Raw genomic sequence first — 27,974 nt, forward strand, 5'->3', positions numbered from 1 at the left:
GTCCGACGGGGACATTAGCGTGATTCCCCCGGAGTTGTGCTAAACAGGAGCCAAACATGAGCCCCTTGTTAGAGTAGGCCACGTGCTGTCGATGCATGTACCGCTAGGAGCGAACCAGTACCTGAAAGGACGCGCTGCTTCGAGTATAGCGCGTATACTGATTAGCTAAGTGAACGAATTACGTTTTATTGTTTATTCTTTCCCTGCTCTCTAACACGAAACACGTTTGCAAACACATACACGGGCACGACAGATTACTCTGGTTAGTCGCCAGTCTGGCAAACTGGACAATGTTTCTCCTTACGTTATCTTTTATCTTGCGTGCTGTTAAGCCAACTGTATGGTAATTAAACACATTATTTTCTCTCGTGCGCTATAGTTGCTGCTAGTCGTTAGCAAAGGGAGTGTCGTTATAGATAAGTGAGGCCGTCTAGCTGAACGCTTGAGTGATGCGCTGATGCGCTATATTGTTGACTTAATTACGAAAAAAATTGCCGAAGTGTTGATAGATGCTGAAGCATTCTAGGTGCTACACTTTGGCCCCAAAGAGCCCGGGGTTTTACACGTGTGCTTATGTAGAAGTGGAGCTCACATCATCATCATCATCATCACCATCATCATCACCATCATCACCATCATCATCACCATCAGCCTGACTACGCCCGCTGTTGCCACGTTGTACCCGCAAACTTTTTGATCTCATCGGCCCACCTAACTTTCTGTCTCCCCTTCGTGCGTTCGCCTTCCCTGGGAATCCAGTCAGTTACCCATAATGACCAGCGGTGATCCTGCCTACGTGCTACATGTCTGGCCCTTGTTTCCTGCTTGATTTCGACTATTATATCCTTAACGCCGGTTGTTCCCTGATCCACTCCGCTCTCTTCTTGTCTCTTAAAAATACACGTATCATTTTCTTTTCCATCGCTCGCTGCGTCGTCCTCAATTTAAGCTGAACCCTCTTTATATGCTTCCAAGTTTCTGCTTTGTAGGTAAGTACTGGCAAGATGCAGCTGTTATACACTTTCCTTTTCAGGGTTAGTGGCAGATTACCATTCATGATTTCAGAAAGCTTGCTGAATGTGACCCACCCCATCCCTAATCTTCTAGTTATTTCACTCTCATGGTTCGCTGACACACATGCACACATTTTCTAGAAGGTGGGCTGCCATTTTTATTTTAATTAGGTCACAAGGGCATCAGTAAATTAGGTTCATTTGATTTGGTTTAATTGCGATGCCTCTATGAAGTCTACGGCCTCCAATACCTACCAGCAAACTCGTTTGATAAACGCGTTGCGTCTCGTTTCTTATTTTTTTTATTTAATCAACTAAAGCTTCGTTGTTTACAAATACACATCTTTATTAAACGCTCTGTATTCTGCACACACGTACAACAGCCCTTCCGACCACAATATGCATAAAAGTGTAGGCCTGTAGTTTCTGTCATGCTAGTGCGTTTGGACTCGAAATTGCGGATAATATGGCAAGTGGGCTTTCTTGCGAACTTGCGCATTGAAATTTGGTTTTGTATAGCATAAATATATTGTATTTCACTATGCCTAGGGGACGAAATGTTTTTTTCTTTTCCCCCACCGCAGGCTATGGCTGGATTTTCGACGTACTCTTCAGTCTGGAATGCGTCTTGAACGGCTTCAGTGACTTGGCACTGCTGGCGGCCGTTTCATACGTGAGTAACATGCCCGATATTGAATCGCACGGGAATCGTGCTGACTTGTTCTTGTGTGTTAAGGTACTGCCTTATCAGAGAGTGAGAGCAAGTGTAAAATGAAACAGTATTCGGCGTCAAACATAAAAGCGTACTACGAGCCGTACATTGCAGAAACAAATTGAACCATATGATCTACACTGATACATTGGCGGGGGTACTGGCTGTTTCTTTTTTCCACGTTGACCTAGTTTCACCATCTGAATATCTCAGGTTTGGCGCAGGCTGTGCTTGAATGTGCGCGAACTTTCTTGAACGTTTACGATGGTTCTGCTGAGATATGTTTCCGTACGCCAAATAAAGCGCATCAGCGGAACTTCCGGTCACCATCAGGTCTCGTGACCTTTCCACGTGATCTGAGCTAGGACGTCATGTGACGTCACTGACAGAACAGCGCCTCGCTGTCAACTCTGGTTCGGGCAGTAGCGATGAAGAACGGAGAAAATGTTGAATAGTGAAATGACAAGGCACAGGTCAACATTACAAAGTGTTCATTCTTCACCGGCTCGACAGCTGTGCACCATTTTCACTGCAACGTAGTATGTGGCAGAATTGTCATCATTCTCTATATTATGTGTTTCTTTTGCCTCAGCGCAGCAGGGATGGACGTGATGGCTTTCCCATCGAAGTAAGTACTGAGTGATTATGTTATTTGCACTACTTTACGCGCTATGGTTTGATATTGCGTTAGCGGCCTCATCCTAACAAGGCTCCGTTCTCTCTCCTGGTGAATCCCACTAGTCAAAAAAGACCAGTTTTTTTTTGCTGCATGGTCAAGAATTTGAAATTCTACTGGTAGAATCGGAATGATTGATTGATTGATTGATTGATTCATTGATTGATATGTGGGGTTTAACATCCCAAAACCAACTTGTAATTATGGGAGACGCCGTAGTGGAGGACTCCGGAAATTTTGACCACCTGGGGTTCTTTAACGTGCACCCAAATCTGAGCACACGGGCCTACAACATTTCCGCCTCCATCGGAAATGCAGCCGCCGCAGCCGGGTTTCGAACCCGCGACCTGCGGGTGAGCAGCCAAGTACCTTAGCCACTAGACCACCGCGGCGGGGTGACAGATTCGGAGCAACCCACTCCGCGATGGAGCGTTCCGTGTGCTCCGTAGACGGATTTAGCCGGAGCTGTCTTGCAGAGACGGATTTCACCGTGATGAGCGTCAACGTCGCCGCTAGTGTAAGCGTCAGCGCCCGCTGCTTCGCATCTACACATGGTTCCCTTTAATGGGAGAGGTTAGATTTTCTTAATTGCAGCTAGTGTGATTACTAGTGAATCACTCAAGTCGGACGCTCTCACGCTATTGTGATCATTTCGCAAATGTCCCAATCGTAGTGCACGCCGTGGGATACATTTAGCTTAACTTGTTGGTAAGTATTTGAGACACTGCTGTTGATTATATTTCCGTGTTAGATATTGCCATGAACAGTTTTTTTTTACTCTTACATAAATTATCATTTGTATGTAGCGGTTCCTTAAGGCACGGGCACCTATTGTTGTTACATACGCATTAAACACAGCAATCACAAAGTTATTCGCAAATTTCAGTTATCAGCAGCGAGTGCGTGATCTCCCTAATGAATCGTAGTATGGATTCAACCTACTTTATTCGATAAGTGTGCTTCCACTAAACGAGAAGGGAAGCTATGTTATATGTATAAGGCACTTATTTGCAAAGTGGCCCTCAACAAAACCCTTGCGTCGGCCGGGGATTCAATCGCCCGCAACAACACGGCGTCCGCTTTACAAAGTACCTTCGATGCCACTTCTACAGTCCGCCTGTTAACTGCTCACCGCCATTCGTAAGGGGAAATCATCGCGGAAATCGTAATGATAAATGAATCCGCGGGTAAGCAACGCCTCCTAACAAGCCTGCATGCTCCAACGAATATCTTACGGGACAGATCGTTTATTTTGCCGGACGGGGTATCTCATTCAAAATCTCGCCCTTATTCAATCTGACAAGTCGCAGCGCGGTTTCACGCTTCGCTGGAGCGCGGTTCCCGATGAAAGCGCGATAAGTGACAACACCGCGGCGAATGCATGTTTCTGACAGATCTGTCTTTTTTTTTTCCCCCACTCAGCATCCCGTCATAATTCAATCTCGCGAAAGAAAAGTGCGTGAAGACACACGCAAACCGCAACGGAACAGCAACGTTTAATAAGCAACATGTTTTCGAGAGGGGGGAAAAAAAAACAGGCACATGCCTACTTTATTAGTATCTTTCTTTTTTATATGAAGACTGCAAGCGACTGCCGCAGCGGAAGAACATCGCAGTGCATTGAAGAGTGTCCAGTGTGGCTGCGACATCGTGTTAAAGCACACACACATAAAAAAAGCAGTGCCCGGTCGCACAATTTTACAACTGAACAAGAAATAATAACTCGCGCGCAGCAACAATGCTCAGCGGAGTTATGCAGTCGTAACGAAGTCGTCGCACTCTGCAGAGATGAATGAGATTATGTGTCAAGAGCTGCGCGCGTGATAGATCGTTTCCGACTACCGCTTCAACCCTGCAGAATGATCTTTCATTCCGCCGCTCCCTTCTGGTATACGTTCGTTGGTCACCACTTGTCGCAACTCTTGCGGCCGGTATACGTTTTGTCGTGCACGTAGATGCGATCTCATTTCTTTCTTTCTTTCTTTCTTTCTTTCTTTCTTTCTTTCTTTCTTTCTTTCTTTCTTTCTTTCTTTCTTTCTTTCTTTCTTTCTTTCTTTCTTTCTTTCTTTCTTTCTTTCCTTTTTTCTTTCTTTCTTTCCTTTTTTCTTTCTTTCTTTCTTTCTGCGGTGTGCACAGTGCCTGACCTGCACTCTGAAAGGGTTCATCGTGTGGAACACCTTCTCGGTGGTCGGCTGCTGGACCGCCTCGTGCGCCCTGTACCACGAACGCGACCTCGAGGCAAGTGAGATCGTCGAGGTCACGTGGTTCCTGTCTCGCTTCATCTTGGGCAAGCACAGCCTATCACATATACACCGTACACCGACAGGATTGCGAATGGAAGCGAACTAAGAAAACAAAATCGCAGTAATTTTCGGCGTCCTGATTGACACAGTGGATGGCTTTCATTGTCCAACACTACCGAACTTTCACGATAATAATAATAATAATAATAATAATAATAATAATAATAATAATAATAATAATAATAATAATAATAATAATAATAATAATAATAATAATAATACCAGAAGTGACAACCATCTGCTAGAGCCGTGGTCGGACTCGAACCTATGACTTCCCTGACTTTATGACCCCCCCCCCCCTCCTTATATACGCTACGAATGAAAGGCTTTATGTAGTCCTATCTTTGCTGCAAACGATACATTAGACTTCTCGTTCCTTTCAAGAACACTTAGTTAATGGCATCAGTTTTCACCGTTGTCGCTAAGTGGTTCGAGTATCCACCCTTTTCGCTTAACTATAGGGCTATCGTACAGTGGCTTGGAGCATCACTATTTTCCCTTTATTGTGGTATTTCAGTACCGTCGGGACCATCACTTATTTTTACGTAATTTTATGGCGCTTATTTTTTATGCTAGGCATCAGTTATTAAAAGGGATAGTTTTACTCTTTTATGATCGATCAGTCTAAATAGCCTCCGTTCGGTGCCCCATTCAATAACTTAATAATTTTCAAGTTATCGTACTCGCCGCAAACTTCCATTTTGACAGGTCTGTCATTTTTAATATGTTCACTGTTGAATGAATAAATACATTTGTCTTCATTTCAGTTCGGTGGCATCTACCCGTACGCCTTGTTTAATGACTCCGCATTGAACGCAACCACTGGCGCCCTCGTGGACAGCAGTTTCGTGAGTATTGTTTCTAATTGAAATATCGCCGTAACTAAGATATTTATACCTTTCATCTTTCAAGATGCCCTTGAAACGTGTCGGATATATTACGTTGGTATTATTGTTTCCGGCATATATATTTATGCTCAAAGAAAGCGAATGAAAAAAAAACATTTGCTGCTTAATATATCTGCGAACAATAAAAAAAAAAGAAGTACATAACGTTCTATGAGTTGCAGTAAGCGTTTCGCTGATTCTAAGCTCTTGAAGCGATAGTCAACTGTTGTAAAGTAATATTTCATAAGTCTGCAGAAAAAGTAAAGATGTGACTATAGACTAGAAGGTGTACAAATACCAAGTATTTGTAAGCACTCTAAGCAGGAGAAAGACAAATGAAAATCGAGGCATCTGTGGTATGACTATTATCCTATCAACTTGTTCTTTTTTTTTTCAGACCCCTACCCTGCCTATGCTGTACATATCAGCCACACTAATTGCTGTTGTCAAGGTATTGTGAATCTAATTGCATGTAGAAGTGCTTTATGTGCAATTTCTTCTTGATCTCAATGCCTGTATAGAATTTGAAAGCTAACCCTGTAGAAGCACAAACTATGGATTCGTTCGTAAAATTTCAGTCGATGGTGGTGTGTGCACAGCCGTGGCCACGTGTGCATAGACCATGTTAGGAGCCGGTTTTCCCTCTGCGGGGCGAAACCTCGAGGCAGTTTCGGACTCTGGAGTGCTGTATCAGAAGAATGTGTGGCCTAGCTGTCAGGCTGACCACATCGGAGCCCGAAACTGCCTCGAGGTTTCGCCCCGTGGAGCAGAAACCGGCTCCTCGCGCGCTCTATACAGACGTGACCGCGGCTGTAAATCTGCATTAGAGAGAGCGCTACCGGCGAACGGCTTATTTGTCATACGAAGGACACGTTTTGTGAACTTAGCTTCAGATCTGAACTTCCACTCTACAAAGGCCCGACCTTTTCTTTTGCTTTTTTTTTGAAGACGACAATCTTTCTTGGGAAGCTCTGTCACACAGTTCAGCCACCCAGCCAAAAGATTAAGCATTTGCTGATCGGTTAGCCATGTTGATCTGGTGTCTGTGTTGATACTTGTGGACATTGTCGATCAAAAAGCAAGCATTACGCATATATGAGACGCAAAAATAATACGAATATATTAGGCAATGCATTCCTTCACTATAAAATACATATATACGTAGCGCTAAAGACTCCAGTGTTTTTATCTGCGCTGAAAGTGCGATGCTATGCAAGAAAAAGTCCCATGCCGACAATATAGTGCTGCCACCTGGAAGTGGTGCTGGGTTCTGCACAAGCTCATGTTTCCCGACGTCACTGCCAGATGGTGTCCATATCTCACGTAGTGGCATATTTCACGTGGCTGGGGCCAGGACTCATGTAGTACGGCGGGCAGAAGACCATCCTCTTTCGGTGAAATTTGCAGCAAAGCACGCAAAACACGTGGCCAATTCTAGACCTAAGAAACCTTGTGGCAAATGAGTTTACGTTTAGCGTAGCTAGGTCTTGCATGTTTACGTTGATTTACAGTATTGAAGCAGGTCTTTATTTCAGATTGAATGAATCATCTTAGCAGCGAGACGTCTTTCACATAACTTCTGCATACATTGCTTACGATCGGTGAAGTGAAGTATAAATATCAATGAGGCATAAGAACATTTTAAAGAAAGTTGTGGTTGTAGTTGTGCATACGGTTCGAATACCGAAGGGAAAAAAGTTGACACCACGGGCAGTATATCACAATGAAATACACCAACAACGTTAAGCCTTGTGGACTTCTAATGAAGTTGCGTTGCAGTCGCCTCATTGCATTTCCTAGTCTGCTTTCGCAATGCCCACGAACTATAGGGGGTGCACTCCACTATTCAAGATGGAGCCCGGAGGAGGGTCAAATCGTAGAATTGTAAGAGATAGGGTGTACAGACGTCCGGCCCGTTCCACTTTCAATGGATGATGGCATGAGCTGCACTGAATTTTATATGACACCGAAATACATCACGAAACCATAGAAACAGGTAATATAGTTATTTGCCGTGGTGTGAAAGGTTATAATTCAGCTCCGTCATTCAGCACAAGTGATGCTTTCGAAATAATGTGCGTGCTGCAGCAAATTTCATTAACTAGATTAACGTATGAATTGAACGGCACTCTGAGGTACCGAAACTGCCTCACGGATTTACCGCAGTAGTACGCCGCTCGCGAGTAGCATCATCGCTGCTACACGAGACAGATTGTTAGACGTGGGGATGGTTTGCAAACATATATACGCTGTCGATATTACTTGCGTAGTCAGGAACGCGGAGTTGCGTCTTTAACGGAACATAAGCACTTAACATCCAGTCAGTAGCTTGTGTCGCATCCATGCTCCCACTCTAGCCGTGCGCAATTCACTGCATTCGGGTGTTGCCGGTTCAGTAGGAATATCTGGGGTTTAAGGTCTCAAAATCACGATGTGACTATGACAGACGCGGAGGGCTCCGGAAAGTTTGACCACCTGGACCTCTTTAAACGCACTGACAAGGACTGACAACTGGGCAGTCAATTGAAGCGTTTCGTGGTCCTTTCTAGTGCTTCCGTTTTACCTTGTGGCGCCGTTTTAGTAGTATGAGTGCACTGACAACGCACAGTCCATGGCCTTCTACCATTTCGCCTCTACCACAATGCGACCGCGAAATGCGACACGAATAAGCTTTGCCTTCGTATGTAATGCGTTAATTAGCATACGCTATTAACTTTCTCGACGTCATCGACGTGAAGTTCAAAGGTGGAAGCGAAGCGAGCCGACTAGCATAGACGCCAGTGTTGCTGTGTTTATCTGTGTTTACTTGCGAAATCGCCTTGAATCGCAGCTCATGATCTCCCTGATGGTTTCGAAACGGACCTTGGCTTGCAGAAATGGCACACTTCAAACAACCCTTTATTGAATCCTGAATAACTTCACGTCACAAAAGCAAATGTACTCGATGTTTATCACGCCGCTACAAGTGGCAATGTCGGCCAATCCAGGCTCGCTCTACTTCATCGACTTCTCTCGCTCACGGCAACCTCACGGTTCTAGGAGCGGCGACAGGGAGATGGCGCCAGCAGTGGTGTGACGACACACGTCTCGCTAGCTGTCATTGGCTGCGGCCATGCGACAGTCCTACGCGGCGATGAAAACATATGCCTGGTGCGATGCACGCCGGACATGCAATGCGGTGGTCTGATGCGATGAAAACTCACGAAACGTCGTCATTCTGGCCGCCGCATCATCGCGCCGGAAGCCGCATCGCACGCAAAATCGCACCGTCTGTCTCCCGCAGGACGAGCCTGTTGCGACCATACCTTATTTAGCGTGTTAAAATAGTAATTCGCAATTTTGAGTCTCATAAATATAATAATAGAAACTAACATAGAGTAGTGCCAAGGGAATTATAAGAGATGTTACTAGTGTAGCAATTGAAACGCAAACGTGAACAGAGGAAGGTGGCCGAAAAGATAACTCTCCACTGGCAGGTATCGAACTTACAACCTTTGAATAACGCGTTCGATGCTCTACCAACGGAGGTACAGCGGCAATCATCTCCCCGTCCAGTTCATCAGGTATATATGTGCATTTACTTGCGAATATTAGTCAGCGCCGCTAGTAGCCATGGCGACGAGTGTGGAACGCTCTTGTCTTTCTTCACATTTATATTACAATTCTAATTGTCCCTACACTTTCCTTGGCATCATGGTCTGTTAGCCCTCATTGCTATCTTGTCTAACAAAAAAAAAACAAACGAGTCCATAAACTTCCACGTCTTTCCTTTAGGCTTATAATGTGCGGTATTAGCCAGCGTTACGTCAGCAGAAGACTTGCGAACAATATGACGCCTTCTACAGTAGTACGCATGCGCTCGCACTTTACGACTGCGCGGAGAAGGAATCGGCTGCTTTTCTAGCGCGATCATGGACAACGCGTGTCGTAAAGGAACGCTCGTAAAAAGAAAAGTGCTGCTTCAAGGGGAGCTCCCTGTATGCGCCAACACTTTGCTCATTTAGCGAGGCGGCGTAGTTCTGGAAGCGCGGACTGCCGCAGGCGAACGCACATTGTGCACTTGTGTACGTGTACGCTATAGCTGAGAGTACGTTCCAAGAGCCACCCACGTACGTGTGACGAGTGGAGGGCTGAATGATTCACGCTCGTTTTATTGGACGAAACGCCGCATGGCTCTCGTCAGTCGTTAAGCCGAATGTTATGGGACGTCTCTCTCTCTCCCTCTCCTGCTATCCATCTCATTGATTCACAGGCTCGTTTAACGGTGTTCTTTTGTGCACACGTGACTCTGTGGTGGTCGTAAGAAGGGACAAGATGCTGCTTGTATAAGAGCCAGGCCGTATATGAAGCGGCCGATTGCAAACCATCAGTACTATAGGAAAGATGCTTCCAACTGAGATCTCCCCCAACATGTGTATTGTTTTGGCGATAATAGCTTTAGTTGGCTCTTGTGTTCGTTTTCTTGATTATCGGCCTTGCTAGAGCATGCTAGAAGAGCTCTTGACGTGGATATTGTTATTCTCATTATGTTTTTATTTTTATTTTCCGTGAAGACTTCGCAGGTAGGAGATGCCTATAAAACGGAAAACATAAAGAAATAGGTGGTTGCGCACGTTTTACCGAGAAGGAGGATTACAGCATTCTTCGCGAGCATCGCACAACCGTGACAAAATCTATATCGGGTGAGAGACTATACCAGTCTCCGACTGCCCTGGTAAGAAATGACTTACCGCGGAAAGTAAGAAATCATTTGCTCAATCCTGGTAAGAAATCACTCGTCCACACGGGAATGAGCAACCCTCGATACATGGTCAGTATGTTGACATGTGTAGGGGCAGAAGTGAGACAAAAAACGCAATTTTGTGTTGAATAAAATTGTGGACCACATCTCCGAAGGGAACCATGATGTGATGCGAAATAGCATCGGTGCGCACGCCGTTGACCCGGCTGAAACGGGCGTCGACATGGGTGCTGGAAGAACGGTTTGAAGCGAAATTTGGTGTAGCCTTTACTCGAGTAAACGTTTCTTCGCAACGCAAAGACACATACGGGAGGCGCGCTGAGTTTCGTGTAGGTTTCATCGCACATATACGAGCCGAAAGAGTGTTTCCACTCGATGTGCAGTAGAGCGTTGCGGGCGGTCCGGAGGGTAAAGCGAGATAAAAGTGTGTTGCGAGCGGGCAGAAGAGCAACACCACCTACGTATGTTGGGAGGAACCGGCAGCTGCTGCAGGTGAGGAAGAGAGTGATGTCAATGCGCAGCTACGACTTAACCTGCTTGGTATCGTTCCAACGACTGCGGTGGAGGGGAACGTGGTGCGGCGCGTTGGCAAGGAGACACGGACGGACAGCGTTACACAGGCTAGTCAGACAGCTGCTTCGCATCTAACTGAACTGAAGATTATACGCCAGGCCTTCGCGCAAAACGCCGCGCAGTCATCTGCAATCACGCCGTCAAGTATAGTCGTGCAATTTTCGAGGTACCCACTAAGCCTACATCATCCAACTTAAAGAAGTGAAGCACATACTTTCCGCCCGAAGGGCAGTAGGTTCTCGTGTAGGTGCATACTTCTTTTGTTGGTGGGGTCATGGCCATCAGCAGGGCAGGTACAAAAGGGACATGTGTGTTTAAAAAAAGTGGTTAACGACTTAGAGTACTCGGTGCTCTAGTATGGAAGAGCTGAAAGCCGTCCCTTGGGCCTTACCCTTCATGAGGCCGCTTACCTCAACGAAAATTCGCCTTTTCCACGATAGCGCAGCGTATGCGCGCTTCCCTAGCGGGAAAGTCGCGAAACGACTCGTCATATGGGAGTCCTTCCTTCATGCAATGCCAGTTCTCGCAGCCCCTACCAAACCCTACCACAGCACATGAGGGCAGCAAAAGTAGATGGGAAAGGCGGATTGCGCCCGGCTGGGACTCGGTAGCCAATGAAAGAATTACACAAGAACTGTTGTAGCATTGATATATGGCACAGGCAGGAGCACCAGTGAAAGAAGAGATGGAAGAGTGTTGTTGCTCCTCGAGCTCGCTCCGCTTTACAGCTGGTCGGCTTTACCTCTGCGCTTCCTCCAATAAAAGTGTCTTAGGCTCACTGCTAAAGCGGTACTAACAAGTGTTGGAGGTGCTGGGTAAAGGCGCGGCGGCTCGATGGAGGGGTATCCGAAGTAGCATCAAGAGGCAGCGTCTGTGGTGGCTTTTTTGGGGGCGTAGCCGCAGGTTTCATCGATGGTACCTGGATGAGGGACGCGCCGGCCACAGAACCGCTCAACATGGCCAGGCAGACGACAGTAGTAGCAGATGGGTCTGTTATCCGGTGTGCACCAAGGATTGTTGGGAAGCTTTGAAGGACGGCGGGAAAGGGAAACTTGCGAACCTGCCTGTAGGCGTGTTGCGTTTGCGGGCAGAGTCGATGACGTTTGACGGCGCATGTGCCAGCCTTCGCGCGATGTCAGCGTAAGTCAGGGGAGCGGACACAGGCAGTGGCTGGTACGTGGGCGGGAGTGCCTCGCAGGCATGCTCTTCGATGGCTCAGCGAAGCGACGGGATCAGCCCGTGAGTATTGCTGGGAAGGAAGGGCGCAAGAGAAAAACTGGCGAGCCATTTCCTCTGGGATGAGTTGTTGAATTTGCGGCGTCAATACCGTCTGTTCCGGTGAAATTGCACCAATGGTCAATGGTGACGTGGCCATCATGTCGAAAGCAGGGCATCGTGTTGAAATGCGCTGTGTTCTCAACTCATCGTAGTTTTGGAATATTTTCCGCAACTGTTTGCGGGTCTTTCACCACCAGCATGTGGAAGGCATAATCTTCGATGCCCTTCATAATATGTTTGACCTTGGCTGTTTCGGACATGTCGGGATTGTAGCGATGGCAGAGGCCCACAACGCCCTCGATGTAGGACTTGAAACCTTCTCCAGACAGTTGGGCGCGATCTCGCAAGCGCTGTTCTGCACGGAGCTTGCGCACTGTTGGTCGGCCAAACACGTCCGCGAAGGTGTTCTTGAAAGTGGCCCAGTCGGTAAGCTCAGCTTCATGGTTGTTGAAAAAGAGCTCCGCTATTCCTCTCAAGTAAAAGTGGACGCGGCCAAGTTTGTCGTTTTCGTCCCACCTATTATTGACGCTTACTTTCTCGTACGAAGAGAGCCAGTGTTCGAGTCCTGCTCATCGGTGCCGCTGAAGATGACTGGGACTCGCTCTCTCGGGACACCGGGACAGAGGGCAGGTGGGGATGTAGGAATGGTCTGCTGTGCAACGTCGGTGGACATCGTTGACGGCGAAGGTAGAGTTCGATTGCGGAGTTCCAGGATGGGAAATGGATCCAGCACTCTCCACCACTTGTTAGTACGCCTTTAGCAGTGAGCCGAAGACACTTTTATAGGGGGAAACGCACAGGTAAAGCCGACGTACAACCCCTTCTTCGTTAATGCAACGTTGTGCATCGGACAACCAGCGCGTGCCATCCGCAAACAAATGGAACGACCGAACGGTTTAACAGCACACTGGGTGACATGCTGTCTATGTGCACGTCTACTGACCACACCAACTGGGACCGCATAATCCGTTTTGTTACTTATGCTTACAATAGCACCACTCAGACTACGACAAGATTCTCTCAGTTCTTTCTCCTCTACGGGCGCGAACCTTCCTCAATCATGGACACGATTCTCTTGTACCGTCCGGACGCTTGAGAATCCACAACTCTATCCGAAGTCGCCACCTATGCGAAATATTGCAGGCAACTCGCACGTTCCTTAACCGCACAAGATCAAGCATACCAGAAAGACCGTCACGATGAAAACCTGCCCGCCCAGTCACATTCTCCTGGCACGTCGGTATGGCTTCGCGTTCCCTCATATGCTCCAGGTCTGAAGGCCCCAACCAAGTCCTACGTCATTCCTCACTGGTTAACTATATTGTTGAGGCGGTTCAACCATCGACAGACTGACGCCGTCGTGGTCACGAGACTGTTCATGTTGAGCGATTGAAACTGCACTACGACCCACGCATCCTACCTTGTCCATAGGACGCGAGGATGGCTCTTTTTCTGGGGGGAGGGGGGGATTTGTAGCATTGATATATGGCACAGGCAGGAGCACCAGTGAAAGAACAGAAGGAAGAGCGTTGTTGCTGCTCGCGCTCGCTCCGCTTGACAGCTGGTCGGCTTTACCTCTGTATTTCCCCCAATAAATGTGTCTTCGGCTCACTGCTAAAGGCGTACTAACACTGTACTGTGTTGTGAAGGAAAAAGTATTTAACGTTTTAGAGTACTTGGTACTCTACTACGGGGCCGCACAAAGTGGTCCCTTCTGATAAGACCACGAACGACGGCCACGTGTTTAGAAGAAATGTTCGACGATTTAGAGAACGAAGTACTCTACTATGGGAAAACTTTGAGCTGTCCCGGTGGATCATATACTTGTGTTTAGAAAAAGTTGTTAGCAATTTAGAGTACTTGGTACTCGTATGGAAGAGCATAAAGCCATCCTGTGGTCCTCATATATCATGCGGCCATGTGGACAAAAATATGTTGTGAACGAGTTGTGTTTAGAGAAAATTGGCAGATCCCATGTAGAGTGGGAATGGATGATATGCGAAGCACGAGTGAGAAATGTTGATATGTCACTTTAAAATCAGCACAACGTTACGAAGTGGAGGTAAATAACGCCGTACATGACTTCCATGTCATGATTATCGTGTTTGGATGTGTCGTTTACCTTCGCCATATATTCACGTAACGTGTGACTAAATTTAGTATATGTGGAGCTAGCGAAACGGCCATCATCACGCTATGAGCGTGGTATCTTTGCATGTTCTTACATGACGAGTGTGACAGGATTATCATGTTTGCACCAATCATATATTTGTCTTCCATTGACGTCACCTAACACCAAATTTGGTATATGTGGAGCGAGCAAAATGGCCACGAGTGCATCACACGAGGCCCAATATACTCTAATGTAGCGTAGATGCACGCGCACGCTGGGCACAGCGATGCTGTGTTAGCAAAACGCGAGCACTCTTAGTCTGACGCCAGGCGCGACCAGCGTCGATCGGCACGGCCCGACGGCAAGTGGCGCGAAATGCGACATGCTGCCTTTCGCGCCGATGCGTTACCCAGACAACACTGCGTCTCCCTCTTTTCGTGACGGAAGGACGCCAGACGCGCTGAAACGCGCATGTACGTGTCACAACAACGCAGCGCGGCTCGCGCCAGCGAGTATATGAGAGGACCGGCGGTTGGCGCGGCAACGCCGACTTGACGCGACGAAATGAACGCCGGCAGGCACGCGCAGCGTGTCACATCGAAATATATTGGTGCCTTGATTGTGGCTTGTAGTCATGTCCTCACATGACACGCATCTCCTGTTTATCATGTTTGCACCAGTCACATACCTTCGTCATTCATTGTAGTCACGTAATACCAAATTTGGCATATGTGAAGCTGGCGAAACGGCCGTGAGCGCATCATCAGTGTGGCATGTAGTCATGCTGTTATATGACACGCACGTCGCCATCATGATGTTTGGATGTGTCATATACCTATGTTGCCCGTTCGCGTCGCGTAATACCGACTTTGGTACATGTGAAGCTAGCGAAACAGCCGCGAGCGCATCATGAGTGTAGCATGTAGTCATGTTGTTACATGACACGCATCTCATGTTTATCATGCCTGCACCAGTATCATCCCTTCGTCATCCATTCACGTCCCGTAATACCAAATTTGGTATAAGGGAAGCTGGCGAAACGACCATCAGCGCATCATAAGCGTGGCATGTAGTCATGTTGTTACATGACATGCATCTCATGAGTATCATGTTTGCACCAGTCACATACCTCCGTCCTCGATTCACGTACTGTAATAACAAATTTGGTATTTGTGACGCTAGCGAAACGGCCGCGAGCGCATCATGAGCGTGGCATGTAGTCATGTTATTACATGACGCGCATGTAATGATTAGTTAGGGTCTGTCGCTTGTGTTCGCCATGTAATCATGTCATACTATACAAGTTTTGCAACATGCCATGTGAACGAAACCACCGCAAAGAGCTGCAGGACCATGAAATGTAAATAATGACATTCATAACACACATGTCATGAATTTCATGTTATGACTAGTCAAATGTGTTCTTCATACAGTCATGTCATACCAAGTTTGGTATCAATACCATAATCGAAACGGCCAGGAGAGTTAAACGTCGTAGGCTGCTAGATAGATAGATAGATAGATAGATAGATAGATAGATAGATAGATAGATAGATAGATAGATAGATAGATAGATAGATAGATAGATAGATAGATAGGCTCAAAGTGGCCGAAGTTCACTAAGAAATGCTCCGCATTTAAAAGTGGGTAACGATTGAGAGTACCATAAGTACTCTAACTCTACTATGGGAGATCACAAAGCTGTTCCGTGGGCCTCACACTTGATGAGGCCAAATCACCTCGTGTGAAGCTAACCGGGCGTCCGAGCTGTACATTTGTAAGCATGCTATGCTTCACACATTTTGCGATTTCCACTGTGTGTTTAAGAAAAGTGTTAACGAATTAGAGTACTTGTTACTCTACTATGGGAGAGATTAAAGCCGTGCCGTAGACTGCTACTGAAATCATCATCATGATAACGTCAACCGATTTCGCGTAAGAAGAGATTGAATTGACCTTGTTTCCTGACCACCGCTGCCACGCTGGTTTCTGCCGAAAAGTAATCCTGCTCATTTTGGCAATGCTGTAGCCATCACGAATGGTGACGAGTCTTCTCAAGGCCAAACGTAGGTGTGCTTAAATTCTTTATTTACAATGTATTGCACATTTCAACAAAGCTTTGTTTTTGTTTCTTCTCTTACATATTTTTCTTCGGAGTTATGACGACGTACAGTTGGTTGGTTTGTTTGTGGAGTTCAAAATCCAAAAGCGACAAGGAGTATGAAAGATGCAATGACGTATGATTGTTATTGTGGTGGCATTTATGTGGACACTCGAGGTGCACTTTTTCTGCTAGGCATTGCCGTGACCGTCATGTTTCATATAAAGACCAAATCGATCGGATCGCCCCGAGAGTGTCATGCATTCGTTGTACGAGAAAGAGCTTGCAAATGTTGCAGATTGGTGGGGTTCAAACAGGGATGGAATGCACCAGTCGGTTGCGCCGAATAAACGCGCACGTGGGGGTGGTGGTAGGCAGGGAGCTACTTCGCTCAGGTAGACGCAGATTGTTGAGAATTCAGCCAACTACCATGAACCTGATTTGCGATTACGAAGTTGCGTTAAAAGCGAATCGGGTACGTCGTATAGACGAGATAACCGAAGACATATGGTCGCCACCACCTTGCGCCGGTAAATGAAGGTTTGATTGTTTCTGAATGTAAACATTCGACCGATGTCTGTCTGGTTGTGTATTAAAACTTGGAAATGTCGCGACGTGAATTAGTAAGGCCAAGAAACGTGGAATGGACCAATTCAACTGCTTTCACGTGGGTACGTCTGCCATAGCACTGCTCGTTTAATTGTTGGAGATACAAACCGGCAAGGTTAACAGCCAAATTCGTGACAACAAAAGCGGTCCTCGGAAGATTCTGCAGATGAAAACAGTTCGCCTAAGCGAGAACACAAATGAGTGAACTTGTACCGAAAGGTGGCGCAAAGAGATGTTTGGATGAGTAGGTTTATGATTATAAAAGATACAACAGCGCAACAAAGACACAGCACACAGAAAGACGCATAGACACAACGCACTCCCTCTTCCTGTTTGTCTTCTTTGCGCTGATGTAAGTTGGCCATGTTTGTTATGACGGGATGGAAGTTAGTTCCTTTCTATCCCTGTTTAATGGTACCCCAAAAACGTTTTTGGGGCGAAGCTCATTAAGCCGCGGGTCGTGCGTCCGTGATGTATGTATGTAGTAGTAGGCAGCCACCTTTCATTTAGTCCTTGGAATGTCCGCTGTAAAGGGCCCGAAGGTTGATGGCCGGTACGGCGGGTTTCTTTACGGTAGCTCGCTCGCTGCCGTCGTCCACAAAGTCGATGCTCGCCAGTGAGGGGACGCGTTCGTAGAGAGGGAACGAAGGTTTATTTGAATGATGTAGTGAGATGGAACTGTACAGTGAATCAGCAGAGATTCAGTCCTCGGTTTTAGCAAGGGACGGCGCACAGCTCTCCCACAGTTGAGTACGAAGTACTCGAAATCGTTAAACACTTTTTTTTTTCTAAATACAAAATGTTCACGGCTTTTAAGCCCATTGTCTCCCTAGCTAGTAGAAGAGCTGGAAACGCATACCGTGGTTCTCACGACAGAAAACCGCCCCGTGCGGTGGCGCTATTGGCTGCACGGTGTAAGAAAAAAAAAACATTATTATTCAAACGCTAGATTCGCACGTGCGAAGCGTCGTCATGGACGCTATACGCACTGCATTCGAATTTCCCCACGATTTCCTTCGGGAAGGTGGGAGCATTTTTTATCGAGAACGTTTCTTCACGACATGACGTCGGCAATAAATTTTTAATGATGCTTAAGCGAAGAAAGGAGTTCCAAGCACAAACACTGACCAATTTTCGTTTTTTTTAATGAAAGACATGCGTCGGCATTCAATTTTACGCAGCAACTAATGCGGCTCATTTATTAGGAGCGTTTATAGCTTAAATACTTCGAAAACATGCACAGGGTCGATGTAGCGACAGGGGAGGGTCCACTCAATTGTAAGTGAGAAGCATAGCTTCGTGTCTCTGGCTCGAATTTTAATGTGTAGGTGGTAATCTTTGGATGTTTACCATGTAATGTAAACATATCTTCTGTAACAATTTTTGGTGTGTCTGTGCGTGTTGTGTTCCGTCGCGATGTCATGTTTCATTGTAATTCATGTTCGTTGTTCATGAGAATAAACTTCTGCAAACGTAACTGTAAACGTAAATGTAGTTTGGGTGCACGTTAAAGAATTTCAGGTGGTTGAAATTTCCGTAGCCCTCCACTACGGCGTCTCTGATAACCATATGGTGGTTTTGGCACGTTAAACCACACATATAAATCAATCGTAACTGGTGTTGTTAATTACAGACATCCACGCAGTGCCCTCGCCCAACAATTATACACGTCGGGACAGCTCATTGCTATCTCATAGTTGAGTACGAAGTACTCACAATCAATCGTTAAGCGATTTTGCTAAACAGGCCAAAGAGTGGTAGAACTCAGTAGTTGAAAAATATCCTTCACAAGAAAGCAACTACTTTGTCGTGGTTCCTCTGAATAATGCTAAGAAATGGCGTCGAACTAAGCTTTACTTCATGGGGAACGCGTGAAAAACGTGTATACGCCTTGGAAAGCTGACGATGGTAACAGCGCGAGAACAGAACGACGACGCAGAGACAAGAAGGACACGAAAGACACGAGCGCTCGTGTCCTTCGTGTTCATGTCCTTTTTGTCTCTGCGTCGTCATTCTGTTCTCGCCCTATACCTGTTGTCATGTCATAGGAACTAGCCCAAGCTTCCACACTTCTCGGAAAGCTGTTGAGCTTCGAGCGAAATAACATTGAAAAAAAAAAAAGGGCTTGCAAACTTTATTTTCTTTAACACGCACGTTATGTATAGATTTGAAGGCATAAGGGGCAAACTTTCTGCGTGTGAAAAAACAGAAGCACGACACGTCAGATGTTACACTTATTTCTCAATGTTCTGCTCTGGCATCTTTAATTCCGAGCCAGCGCGAGCGAACAAACGCGGAACGAACACGGAAGGTGGATAAGACAACAGAATAAAACAATCCACAACATAACCTCGGAGTGGATACGTTTTGGATATGTTGCCCCACTCTTGTGGATATGTTGCCCCGCTTTGCCCCAGTCGCAACATATCCACTCCGTGGATATGTTGCGAGTGCGGCAAAGCGTACGTCCATTCGTCCGTCCGTTAATCTGTCTGTATATCTGTCCGTCCATCCGGCAGTACGCCTGCCTGCCTGTCTGTCTGTCTGTCCATCCATCCATCTGTCGGTCTGCCCTTCCGTCCGTCCGTCCGCTCCTATCACACGGAGACACGGACGGATGGACGCTTCGCCCACCAATCATCACTCACTCTGTGGTTATATTGTGATTTTTTTCTTTCTTTTGTAGTAAATCACTTTTTCACAATCATAAGATCACGCTTGGCACTATAGGAGACAGTTGGTAAGCGATAAAACGCGCATATTGAAAACCAGAGTGTGTACGCCATCTTTAAACTCGTCAATGATTTTGGCAGCGTCTACTATAGGGCCTATAAACCTTATGCGAAGTTGCTACCATCTGTCAGCCATTAAGTTCATAGCCGCCATGTCAGAGGCTAAGCTCCGCGTAGTGCACACAGTCCGGCAGGTCCGTGTGTGCTTACGTAGACGCATACGTAAGACGTATCGACGTGAGACATTTATTGCCTGATAATCGCAATGCCTACGTGTTGCTGCGTCCCTCGCTGCGCAAAGATGGGAACTCGAAATGCCGAAAGAAAATAATAAGCCTTAAACTTTGTGCCTTGTTACTTTTTCATGCTGACGATGTTTTTAGCATTGGCTTCGGCTACTGCTCCCGAAAAAACATGTCTGCGTTCTCCTTCCTAAGCAAGTTAAACGTGCAATAGCATTTAAATTCGTGTTCCCACAAACTGCTGCATGCATGCCTTTAAGCAAGGCAGTTTTTGCAATGTTTTCGTTAGCAACATTTTACCAAGTGAAGGCGACTCGCACGCTTCATGCTAAAGCCACGTTTAGGCAGCTAACTTTATCGCACCTATTGGCGCGTGCCTAAACTACGTTGGATGTGTTTTGTTTAGTACGTTTAAGTAACGGCACACGCTGAATTAGAAGCAAGTGCGCGTCATCGGTTGAATCTAAGAAGGGATCCATGGTGCTAAAGGATCTTTGTTTAATGTTGCTTCATTCTTTCTTCTGGAGCGGGACAAGCTGCCGTTTTGAGGCATGGGGAAGAGTGATTCCTAAATGAATGAAAAGAAGGTAAAAGTGAGCCCTTCAGTAACTGTCTCTCAGGGGGAGGACACCTCAACAGTAGCTCACGAGAGATGGGGGTAAGGAGGGATTAAAAGAATGGGGAGGATTAAAAGGTATAGAGATAGAGAGAGGGGCAGGGACAGCCATATATGGAAGTAAGAAGAAGATAGGAAAGATGGACATGGTCGCAAGAGTTCGAGGACGGGGCACCACTCAGCGAGAGCTGTTGTCGGCGTCAGAAGATGTCGTAGGGCGAGCCAGTCGGCCAAAGCTGCGCTGTCGTAGGAGATCGCGGGGGCACAACCGGTCGGCACGATATCCAGAGAGCGAGTATCGAGGGATGGCTCGCGAATGACTGCGCATCTTTCTCAAGGATAAGACGTGCTCGGCACATTCAACGTAATGCAGGTACATGCAATCAGCCGCGATAATGTTATCTGCGTAACGGTGGCTTCTGCGTAAATCGTACGAGTCGCCCTCACTTGGTAAACGGCTGATGCCGGAAACTTTGCAAAAACTGGCTTGATTACAGACGTGCGGCAATTTGTTGGAACACAGGTACCAATGCCATTGAACGTCTTATTTGCTTAGAAAGAGGAATGCAAAGACGTCTTCCGGGAGCAGTAGCCGGAGCACATTCTGGTAATGTGGTCAGCTTGGAAAAAGAACAAGGGACGAAGTTTACGGCTTACCTTTTCTATTCAAGCACTTCGAGTTTCTCTCTGTGTGCAGCAAAAGACGCAGCAATACGTCAGCATTGCGGTCATCAGCCAACACACGCCTCACCTTTATACGTCCTACGTATACGTGTCGTAGACACACGCGCACTGTTCGTTCTGCGCCGCCGCTGAGCCTCAAACATGGTGGCTATGCACGCAACGGCCGACAGATGGCAGAAATTTCGCATGAGGTGCATAAGTATATTTACAAGGTGGTAAAAATGAATTACATTGCCCTCGGAGTGAGCCAGTGACTTCACATACCAAACTTCAAGAAATTTCGTTGAGCCGCGCCGCCTGATTAAAAAAAAAACTTACTTTGAAATTTGTGACGTTCCCCGTGACGTCAGCGGAAAATGAAACATTTAATTTAAATGTGAAACTTTGACATTCATTTTCTTCTTCTTTATTAAACTTGTGGTGCTTGAATTACCGAAATTAGACTTTCCATAGTACAATTTATCACTATTAACCGACTCGTTGAGCTTGTTGTCCTTTTAATTACTTGAAAAATAGCCTAGCTTCACTGTGGCGCCAATGTTCCGAGCTTTAGTGACGTGGTCGTTGTTCGGCTCCGATCCTTCGCAGCTGCTGCTGCTTTACGGTGTGTACTTCGGCTATCTTCAGGCTGTCGTGCGTGACTCCGTTCTGGCCGACCCGTTCGTGGCGTATGCGAACGAGTGCGACAGGACGCAGTCATTTCAGCAACTGCCGGCGCTCTCTGGAATGTCCAATGAGAATTGCAGCCCCCACCTCGATGCGGAGTCCTTGCCGAAGGAGTGGGGTCAGCCGAGTCAGTCATCGTTTCGACCGCCAACCGAGTGGTCCAGCTCGGACGACAGACGCAACCCGTTCGCAGAGAACGAGGATGAGCGCCTGACCGGAGTGCAGGTGCGCACTTGTCGACTCAACTCATGACTTCAAGCGATTAGCGCATAACAAACGATAGCACACGAAAGAAACGTGGATAGGACGAGTGCTGAACTTCAAAGCATGTGCATTTGGGAACGTGCAATAATATCGGGAGGGCAAAACAAACACTTTAAAGTTTAGGGCTTATCGTGTCCTAAAGCATTCGCTGGGTTCGCCTTATGTACCCGCCTTTTATGTGCCACTCATTCGAAGTCCCGCATCTTTACAGCTGCTGAACTTGCCGTGCTTGTCAGTTCAGTTCATGGATTCGAATGAATAGCGCACAAAAAACGGAGATGTGAGAAAGAGACATAGGTGAGAGTAGCGCTAAACAAGAAGCTATGTATATTTTGAAGCATAAATGAATATGGTTAGTGCGCTAGAAAAAGGGTTCTAGTACGCAATATCATTGTTTGAACTTTAGCGCTTGTCATGCTTACGTATCTTTCTTTTACCTCCGTTTTCGTAGTAAGACCTATACATTCGCAGCCTTCTCGCTGTTTCATTGTGGCCGGTGACCACACCGCGAGCTGAGCCGCTGCCTAGCAACCACTGCGACTCACAGCACCGCTCACCGCGCCATCTGGCATCGTATACAGAAGTGACATCTGACATCGTATATACAGAAGTGAAATTCTCGCCTAAGTGGGATTCTTCGGCAAATATAGAAACCGAGTGTAAGACACCGAAAGAAGTCAGGCTTCGTCGTCGGAACGAAACAAAAGATGAGACAGTGAGCCGGAGATACGCAGGAAGAACGAGTGGCACGCCTCGAAAAGCGTAACGTTAAGCCAAGCTTAACAATAGATAATTTTAGTATATAGGAAAACAGCAAACGCAATGATTTAGCGTTGCGTGCTCCAAACTGAGCATGTGCAGAACGTTAACATAGCCCGAACTATTACGGACGATCGCTATTTCTGGCATAGAGCGTTCAATGCTGACGCACGCAAGAGATCCCGTATGTAGGACAAGATGGCGGTGCATGTTGAAGCCAGAGCCGTAAAATTCGAATTTTTATAGTCGCCAGCATGTATTGTTAAACTGATTTACTCCCAAATACTAGTCGCATTTGATTTAGATTTCAGTAATGAGAATTCGCCAGCTGTATATTGAAGGAAATAGAAAGAACTACGTTTTTGCGGTACACACTCAATTTGCGGTGCAGAAGGCTTAAAAAATTGTCTACGAGGTTCACTCATGTTTTTGGTAGCGATACAGAGATGGCGATGCTGTACTCATGAACTTGTTTTCGAGATAAGGCAAATGCGGCCGCAAGTCAAGCCGAGCCAAGTAAGAGGGATCTTGAGGAATACTCAATAATGACATATGTAGTAAGAGAACTATGTCAGACGCAACACTAAAACCAACGTGGCATGGAGACGCAGCGATGCTGACTTCGGGCAAACTCAATTTAGTGGCGCACTTGAAGTTTATCCAAGCCATATAGTGTTTTTATTACTAGATGGTTCCGTAGTTGTTTGTGTTAGCGTTAGCGGGAATGCCTTGCGCTGTACTAAAACGCGTGAACCAGTTGGCAGGCAGCGCGTTTCGTTTTAGCGTTCGTGCTGATACGCGCGCTAAAGCTAACGTAAATGTTATCCGATATGTTAAATCTCTCTACAGCAAGATTAACCGTACCTCTAACTATGTATACATGAGCATAACTGAGATAATCTACAGCCTTTTTTTTATGCGCTGACTCATTCGAAAGCCTGCATTTTTGCCAACCTGCCCAACAACATGCTGCACTTGTCAATCCAATTCAATCGACTTCAATTAGTTAATGCAACACCTTTACGGGACGGACATTAGGGCTTCAAAGGCATCTTTTTTGAAGACAATAACAGTAACGGTGTATCGGCTAGCGCTAACCTAGGCGCTGTTTTGTCTTCTCCTTTAGTGATATATATTTTGTTACTGGCCAAAACAGAGATGTACGAGCACAGCATGAGGGACTAAATGAGGCTAGATGGCCAGAAGCATGCGCATTAGAGGCGTGACATTCGTACACTGTACGAGGATTTTCCTTGACTTTCATTCGCGCTTTACTAAACATAGCTGGGACACTTTGCATACAGGAAGCAAGCAACGTTTTGTAACGTGAAAACACGCATTGAGTCGACTAATGACTGATTAGGTTACTCGAGTTACCGTAATCGTGTGGCTTTAGCTGGACAAAGATAGCATCAGACCACTAGGCAGAGGCGTGTGAACACCGATGCGAGTTCCTATGGGGAAAATGACTGAGTCTGCCTCATACCGTTACAATGTCATACCTGTATACCGTCATTTAAAGTGACACTAAATAAATAGAATAAACGATTTTTCACGTATTGGTGAAGCGCAATTTCACAGCCCCTGAAAGGCCCCTTATATCGCCTGGGGACGTTTGATAAGCGAAAACAATGGCAGCATATCCACGGAGTGAATGATGGAGAGCGCGGCGAAGCATCCGTCCGTCCATTCGTTCTTGCTTCCGTCCGTCCATGCGTCCGTCTGTGTGACCGTTCGTGCGTCCATTTGTACGTCCGTGCGTGCGTCTGTTCGTGCGTCCACGCGTCCATCTGTGCGTCCGTCCCTGCGTTCGTCCATGCATCCACACCTGCGTCCGTCCACGTGTCCATACGTTGGTGCAGCCATCCGTTAGTACGTCCATGCATCTGTCTGTGTGTCCATTCGTCCATTTATTCAACTCTCCAAGTACCACCATCTCGCATTTTTTCATCCTATATTCCCGATATACAAGCACCGCCATCCAGCGGACATTCCAAGGACTAAACAGGAGGTGGCACACGCACATTTTGTTACGGCTTGCGCTTCGTACCTACTTCCCCCATTTAACCACCTCGAGTTCATGGTATATACTACTTCACTGTATTCATGGCACTGCGGCTCAACTCTCGCTAAACCTTTCTAAAACCAAAGAGGTTACGCCCAGCGAGTATAACGTAGCAACTCTTTTTTGTCAGATAGTGCTCAATGTACATGGCAATGGCTGCTAATGGGGAATGAGAGACAGGAGAATTAGGCTCTTAGTTAACGTGCACGCTACGAATTTTTTATTGTTCAACAACGCACAGGAAAAATCTCCTACCAGCACCCTCTTGCAGGTCAAAACGTAAGACTGGTTACACACTACGACTACTACTACGACTACGAGGGACGAACAGGTGCTGCTATAAGGAGCTTCGCCCCTAAAACACGCCAAAGAAAACTGAGGTTGGAGACGCCACCTTGATGTCATAGATATTGACGCCGTCTACTCGGTCATACGTAGTTTCTGATCGGTAGATATGAAGTACATTGTCATCTGTGGGGGCCGTAGATATAGCACACAATGTTTTAGAAATTTATTAAGGCCATGTCGCGAAAAATATACATAGTATACTTTGAAATCAGTGATGTTACGCGCGGAGATTTCGGCAAGAAATTGAAAAACGAAACTTCCTCTGCTTAAACTGAACTCAGTGTGATAGTGAAACTTCTTACATTAGGATTCTGAAAGTGCAGTTTATCAATCTAAACCAAGTCATTGTTTCACTTAGTGTTCCTTTAGAAAAAGAAATCACAGCATATCCACGGAGTGAATGATGATGAGGGAGCGAATCTTCGAAGGGTTTTATCGACAAACCGTGAATCATCCGCTGGCCGCGTCCATTCATCCGTCCGTCCGTCCGTCCGTCCGTCCGTCCGTCCGTCCGTCCGTCTGTCCGTCCGTCTGTCTGTCTGTCTGTCTGTCTGTCTGTCTGTCTGTCTGTCTGTCTGTCTGTCTGTCTGTCTGTCTGTCTGTCTGTCTGTCTTGTCTATCTGTTTGTTCATTCACCTGTCTGTCTCTATCTGTCCGTGCGTCCGTCTGTCTGTATGTATCTATGTATGTGCACCCATCCGTACGTCCGTCCGTCTGTCTGCATTTCATTTCATTTCATTTATGTTACCCTCAATCGCACATAGCTTTACAGAGAGGAATGGGGTACAAGAAAATAATAAACTATGAACAAGAGAAACATAGTGACATAAAAATGATAAAGATTACAAGACATAAAAATTTGATGTTAGGCAATACACTGGATGTATGTGTAAGTACCATCAGAAACATGGGGGAAACAGAATACAATAATATAAATGTACAATATACACTTCACGCGTCATCACGTAAGTACTCCTGTATTGTGGAAGAAAACAAGTCATGATTTGACATGGAAACCATGTCCGAGGGAAGGTGGTTCCAGTCGTTGGATGTGCGTGGGACGAAGGAATGACGAAAAGTGTTAGTGCGGCAGCTAATGACGTGTACCTCATGTTGATGATCTAAACGAGCTGAGTAATAGGCAGGAGTGGTAATGAACTGAGCTTTCAAAAGTGGGTGATTGAATATCTTGTGAAAAAGTATGAGACGAGATGCCTTGCGACGTGATTCAAGTGACTGTAGTGAAAGGCTGTGTTTCATTGACGTAACACTGCTAGTGCGATGGTAGTTAGATAGAATGAAGCGTGCTGCGTTATTCTGTACCATTTCAAGCGAGTGAGTCAAGTTCAGTTGAAAAGGATCCCAAATGGAGCATGCATATTCGAGGTTTGGACGAACTAGTGTTTTATACATGGTTAGTTTCACGGCTTGAGGGGCACGGCTAAAGTTGCGTCGTAGGTACCCTAGCATACGGTTGCTATTGTTAATAACATAGGTAATATGATGTTTCCAGTTCAAGTCAGATGTTATATGAATCCCCAAGTATTTATACGAAGTTGCAGACTCTAGATCAGCGTCATTTAAGATGTAGTTAGCAGGGGATCCGGTAGTTCGTGAGATACGTAAAACTTTACATTTGTTAGTGTTGAGGTCCATATTGCCAAGTTTTACACCAGCTGGCAATATTCTTAATGTCACTTTGCAAAGAACTAGCGTCAGAGTTCGATAAAATTTCTCGGTAAACAACGCAGTCATCGGCGAAAAGGTGAATCGAAGAAGTTACAACATCGGGTAAATCGTTAATATAAATAAGGAATAGTAAAAGGCCCAACACAGAACCCTGGGGCACACCAGAAGTAACGGGAGAAGAGGGTGAGCTGTAGTTGTTAGCAAGAACAAATTGTGAACGATTAATTAAGAAAAACTCGATCCAAGCAAGAATTCCACCATCAATATTAAGAGTACTAAGCTTATATAGTAGTAGGTGATGATTAATCTTGTCAAAATCCTTCGAAAAGTCTTAAAAAATGCTGTCGACCAGTGAACTCCGATCTAGAATGATATGTAACAAATGGGTAAAACAAAGCAACTGTGTTTCACATGAAAATGACTTTCTAAATCCATGCTGTGACGTGCTAAAGAACGATTTTGATTCTAGAAAGGTGACCAAGTTATAGAAGAATATGTGCTCCTAAAGTTTGCATGGTATAGAAGTAAGTGAAATAGGTCGGTAATCAGTAACAGAATGCTTGTTTCCTGATTTGTGTAGCGGAACCACCTTTGCCTCTTTCCAAACGCGTGGCACCACACCTTCATTAAAAGACTTGGAATATTTTACACAGGAACATAGATGAGGCATGCTTAGTTTCTTTAAACATTCTGGCGTTTGTGTTGTCAACACCACAAGCAGAGGATATTCTGAGTGATTCAATTAGTTTTACAATTCCATGGGCCTCAGTCACTGTAACAGACGTTGATGGATAGTTGCGCGCTGGTAGAGAGACGGTAGCAGAAGTGGACGACACTGAAAAGTTCCGGACAAAATTTTTGTTCAGACATGCTGCACACATCTCGGAAGATACGGGAAGGCCG

At 46.1% G+C, this 27,974-nt stretch overlaps 1 protein-coding gene across 1 annotated transcript in view; it reads left to right on the forward strand.

Moving 5' to 3' along the window:
• The first annotated feature begins 2,157 nt into the window (after nt 1-2,157).
• LOC142786522 (uncharacterized) overlaps nt 2,158-27,974 on the forward strand; it is a 52,845-nt gene continuing 27,028 nt past the window's right edge. The window contains exons 1-4 of the mRNA XM_075884249.1: nt 2,158-2,353; nt 5,472-5,552; nt 5,989-6,042; nt 21,869-22,171. Of these exons, the coding sequence (XP_075740364.1) occupies nt 2,267-2,353; nt 5,472-5,552; nt 5,989-6,042; nt 21,869-22,171 (525 nt within the window). The 5' untranslated portion in view covers nt 2,158-2,266. The remainder of the gene's footprint in view (nt 2,354-5,471; nt 5,553-5,988; nt 6,043-21,868; nt 22,172-27,974) is intronic.

The sequence above is a fragment of the Rhipicephalus microplus genome, chromosome 2 (genome assembly GCF_043290135.1).
Source record: "Rhipicephalus microplus isolate Deutch F79 chromosome 2, USDA_Rmic, whole genome shotgun sequence".
Lineage (NCBI taxonomy): Eukaryota > Metazoa > Arthropoda > Arachnida > Ixodida > Ixodidae > Rhipicephalus > Rhipicephalus microplus.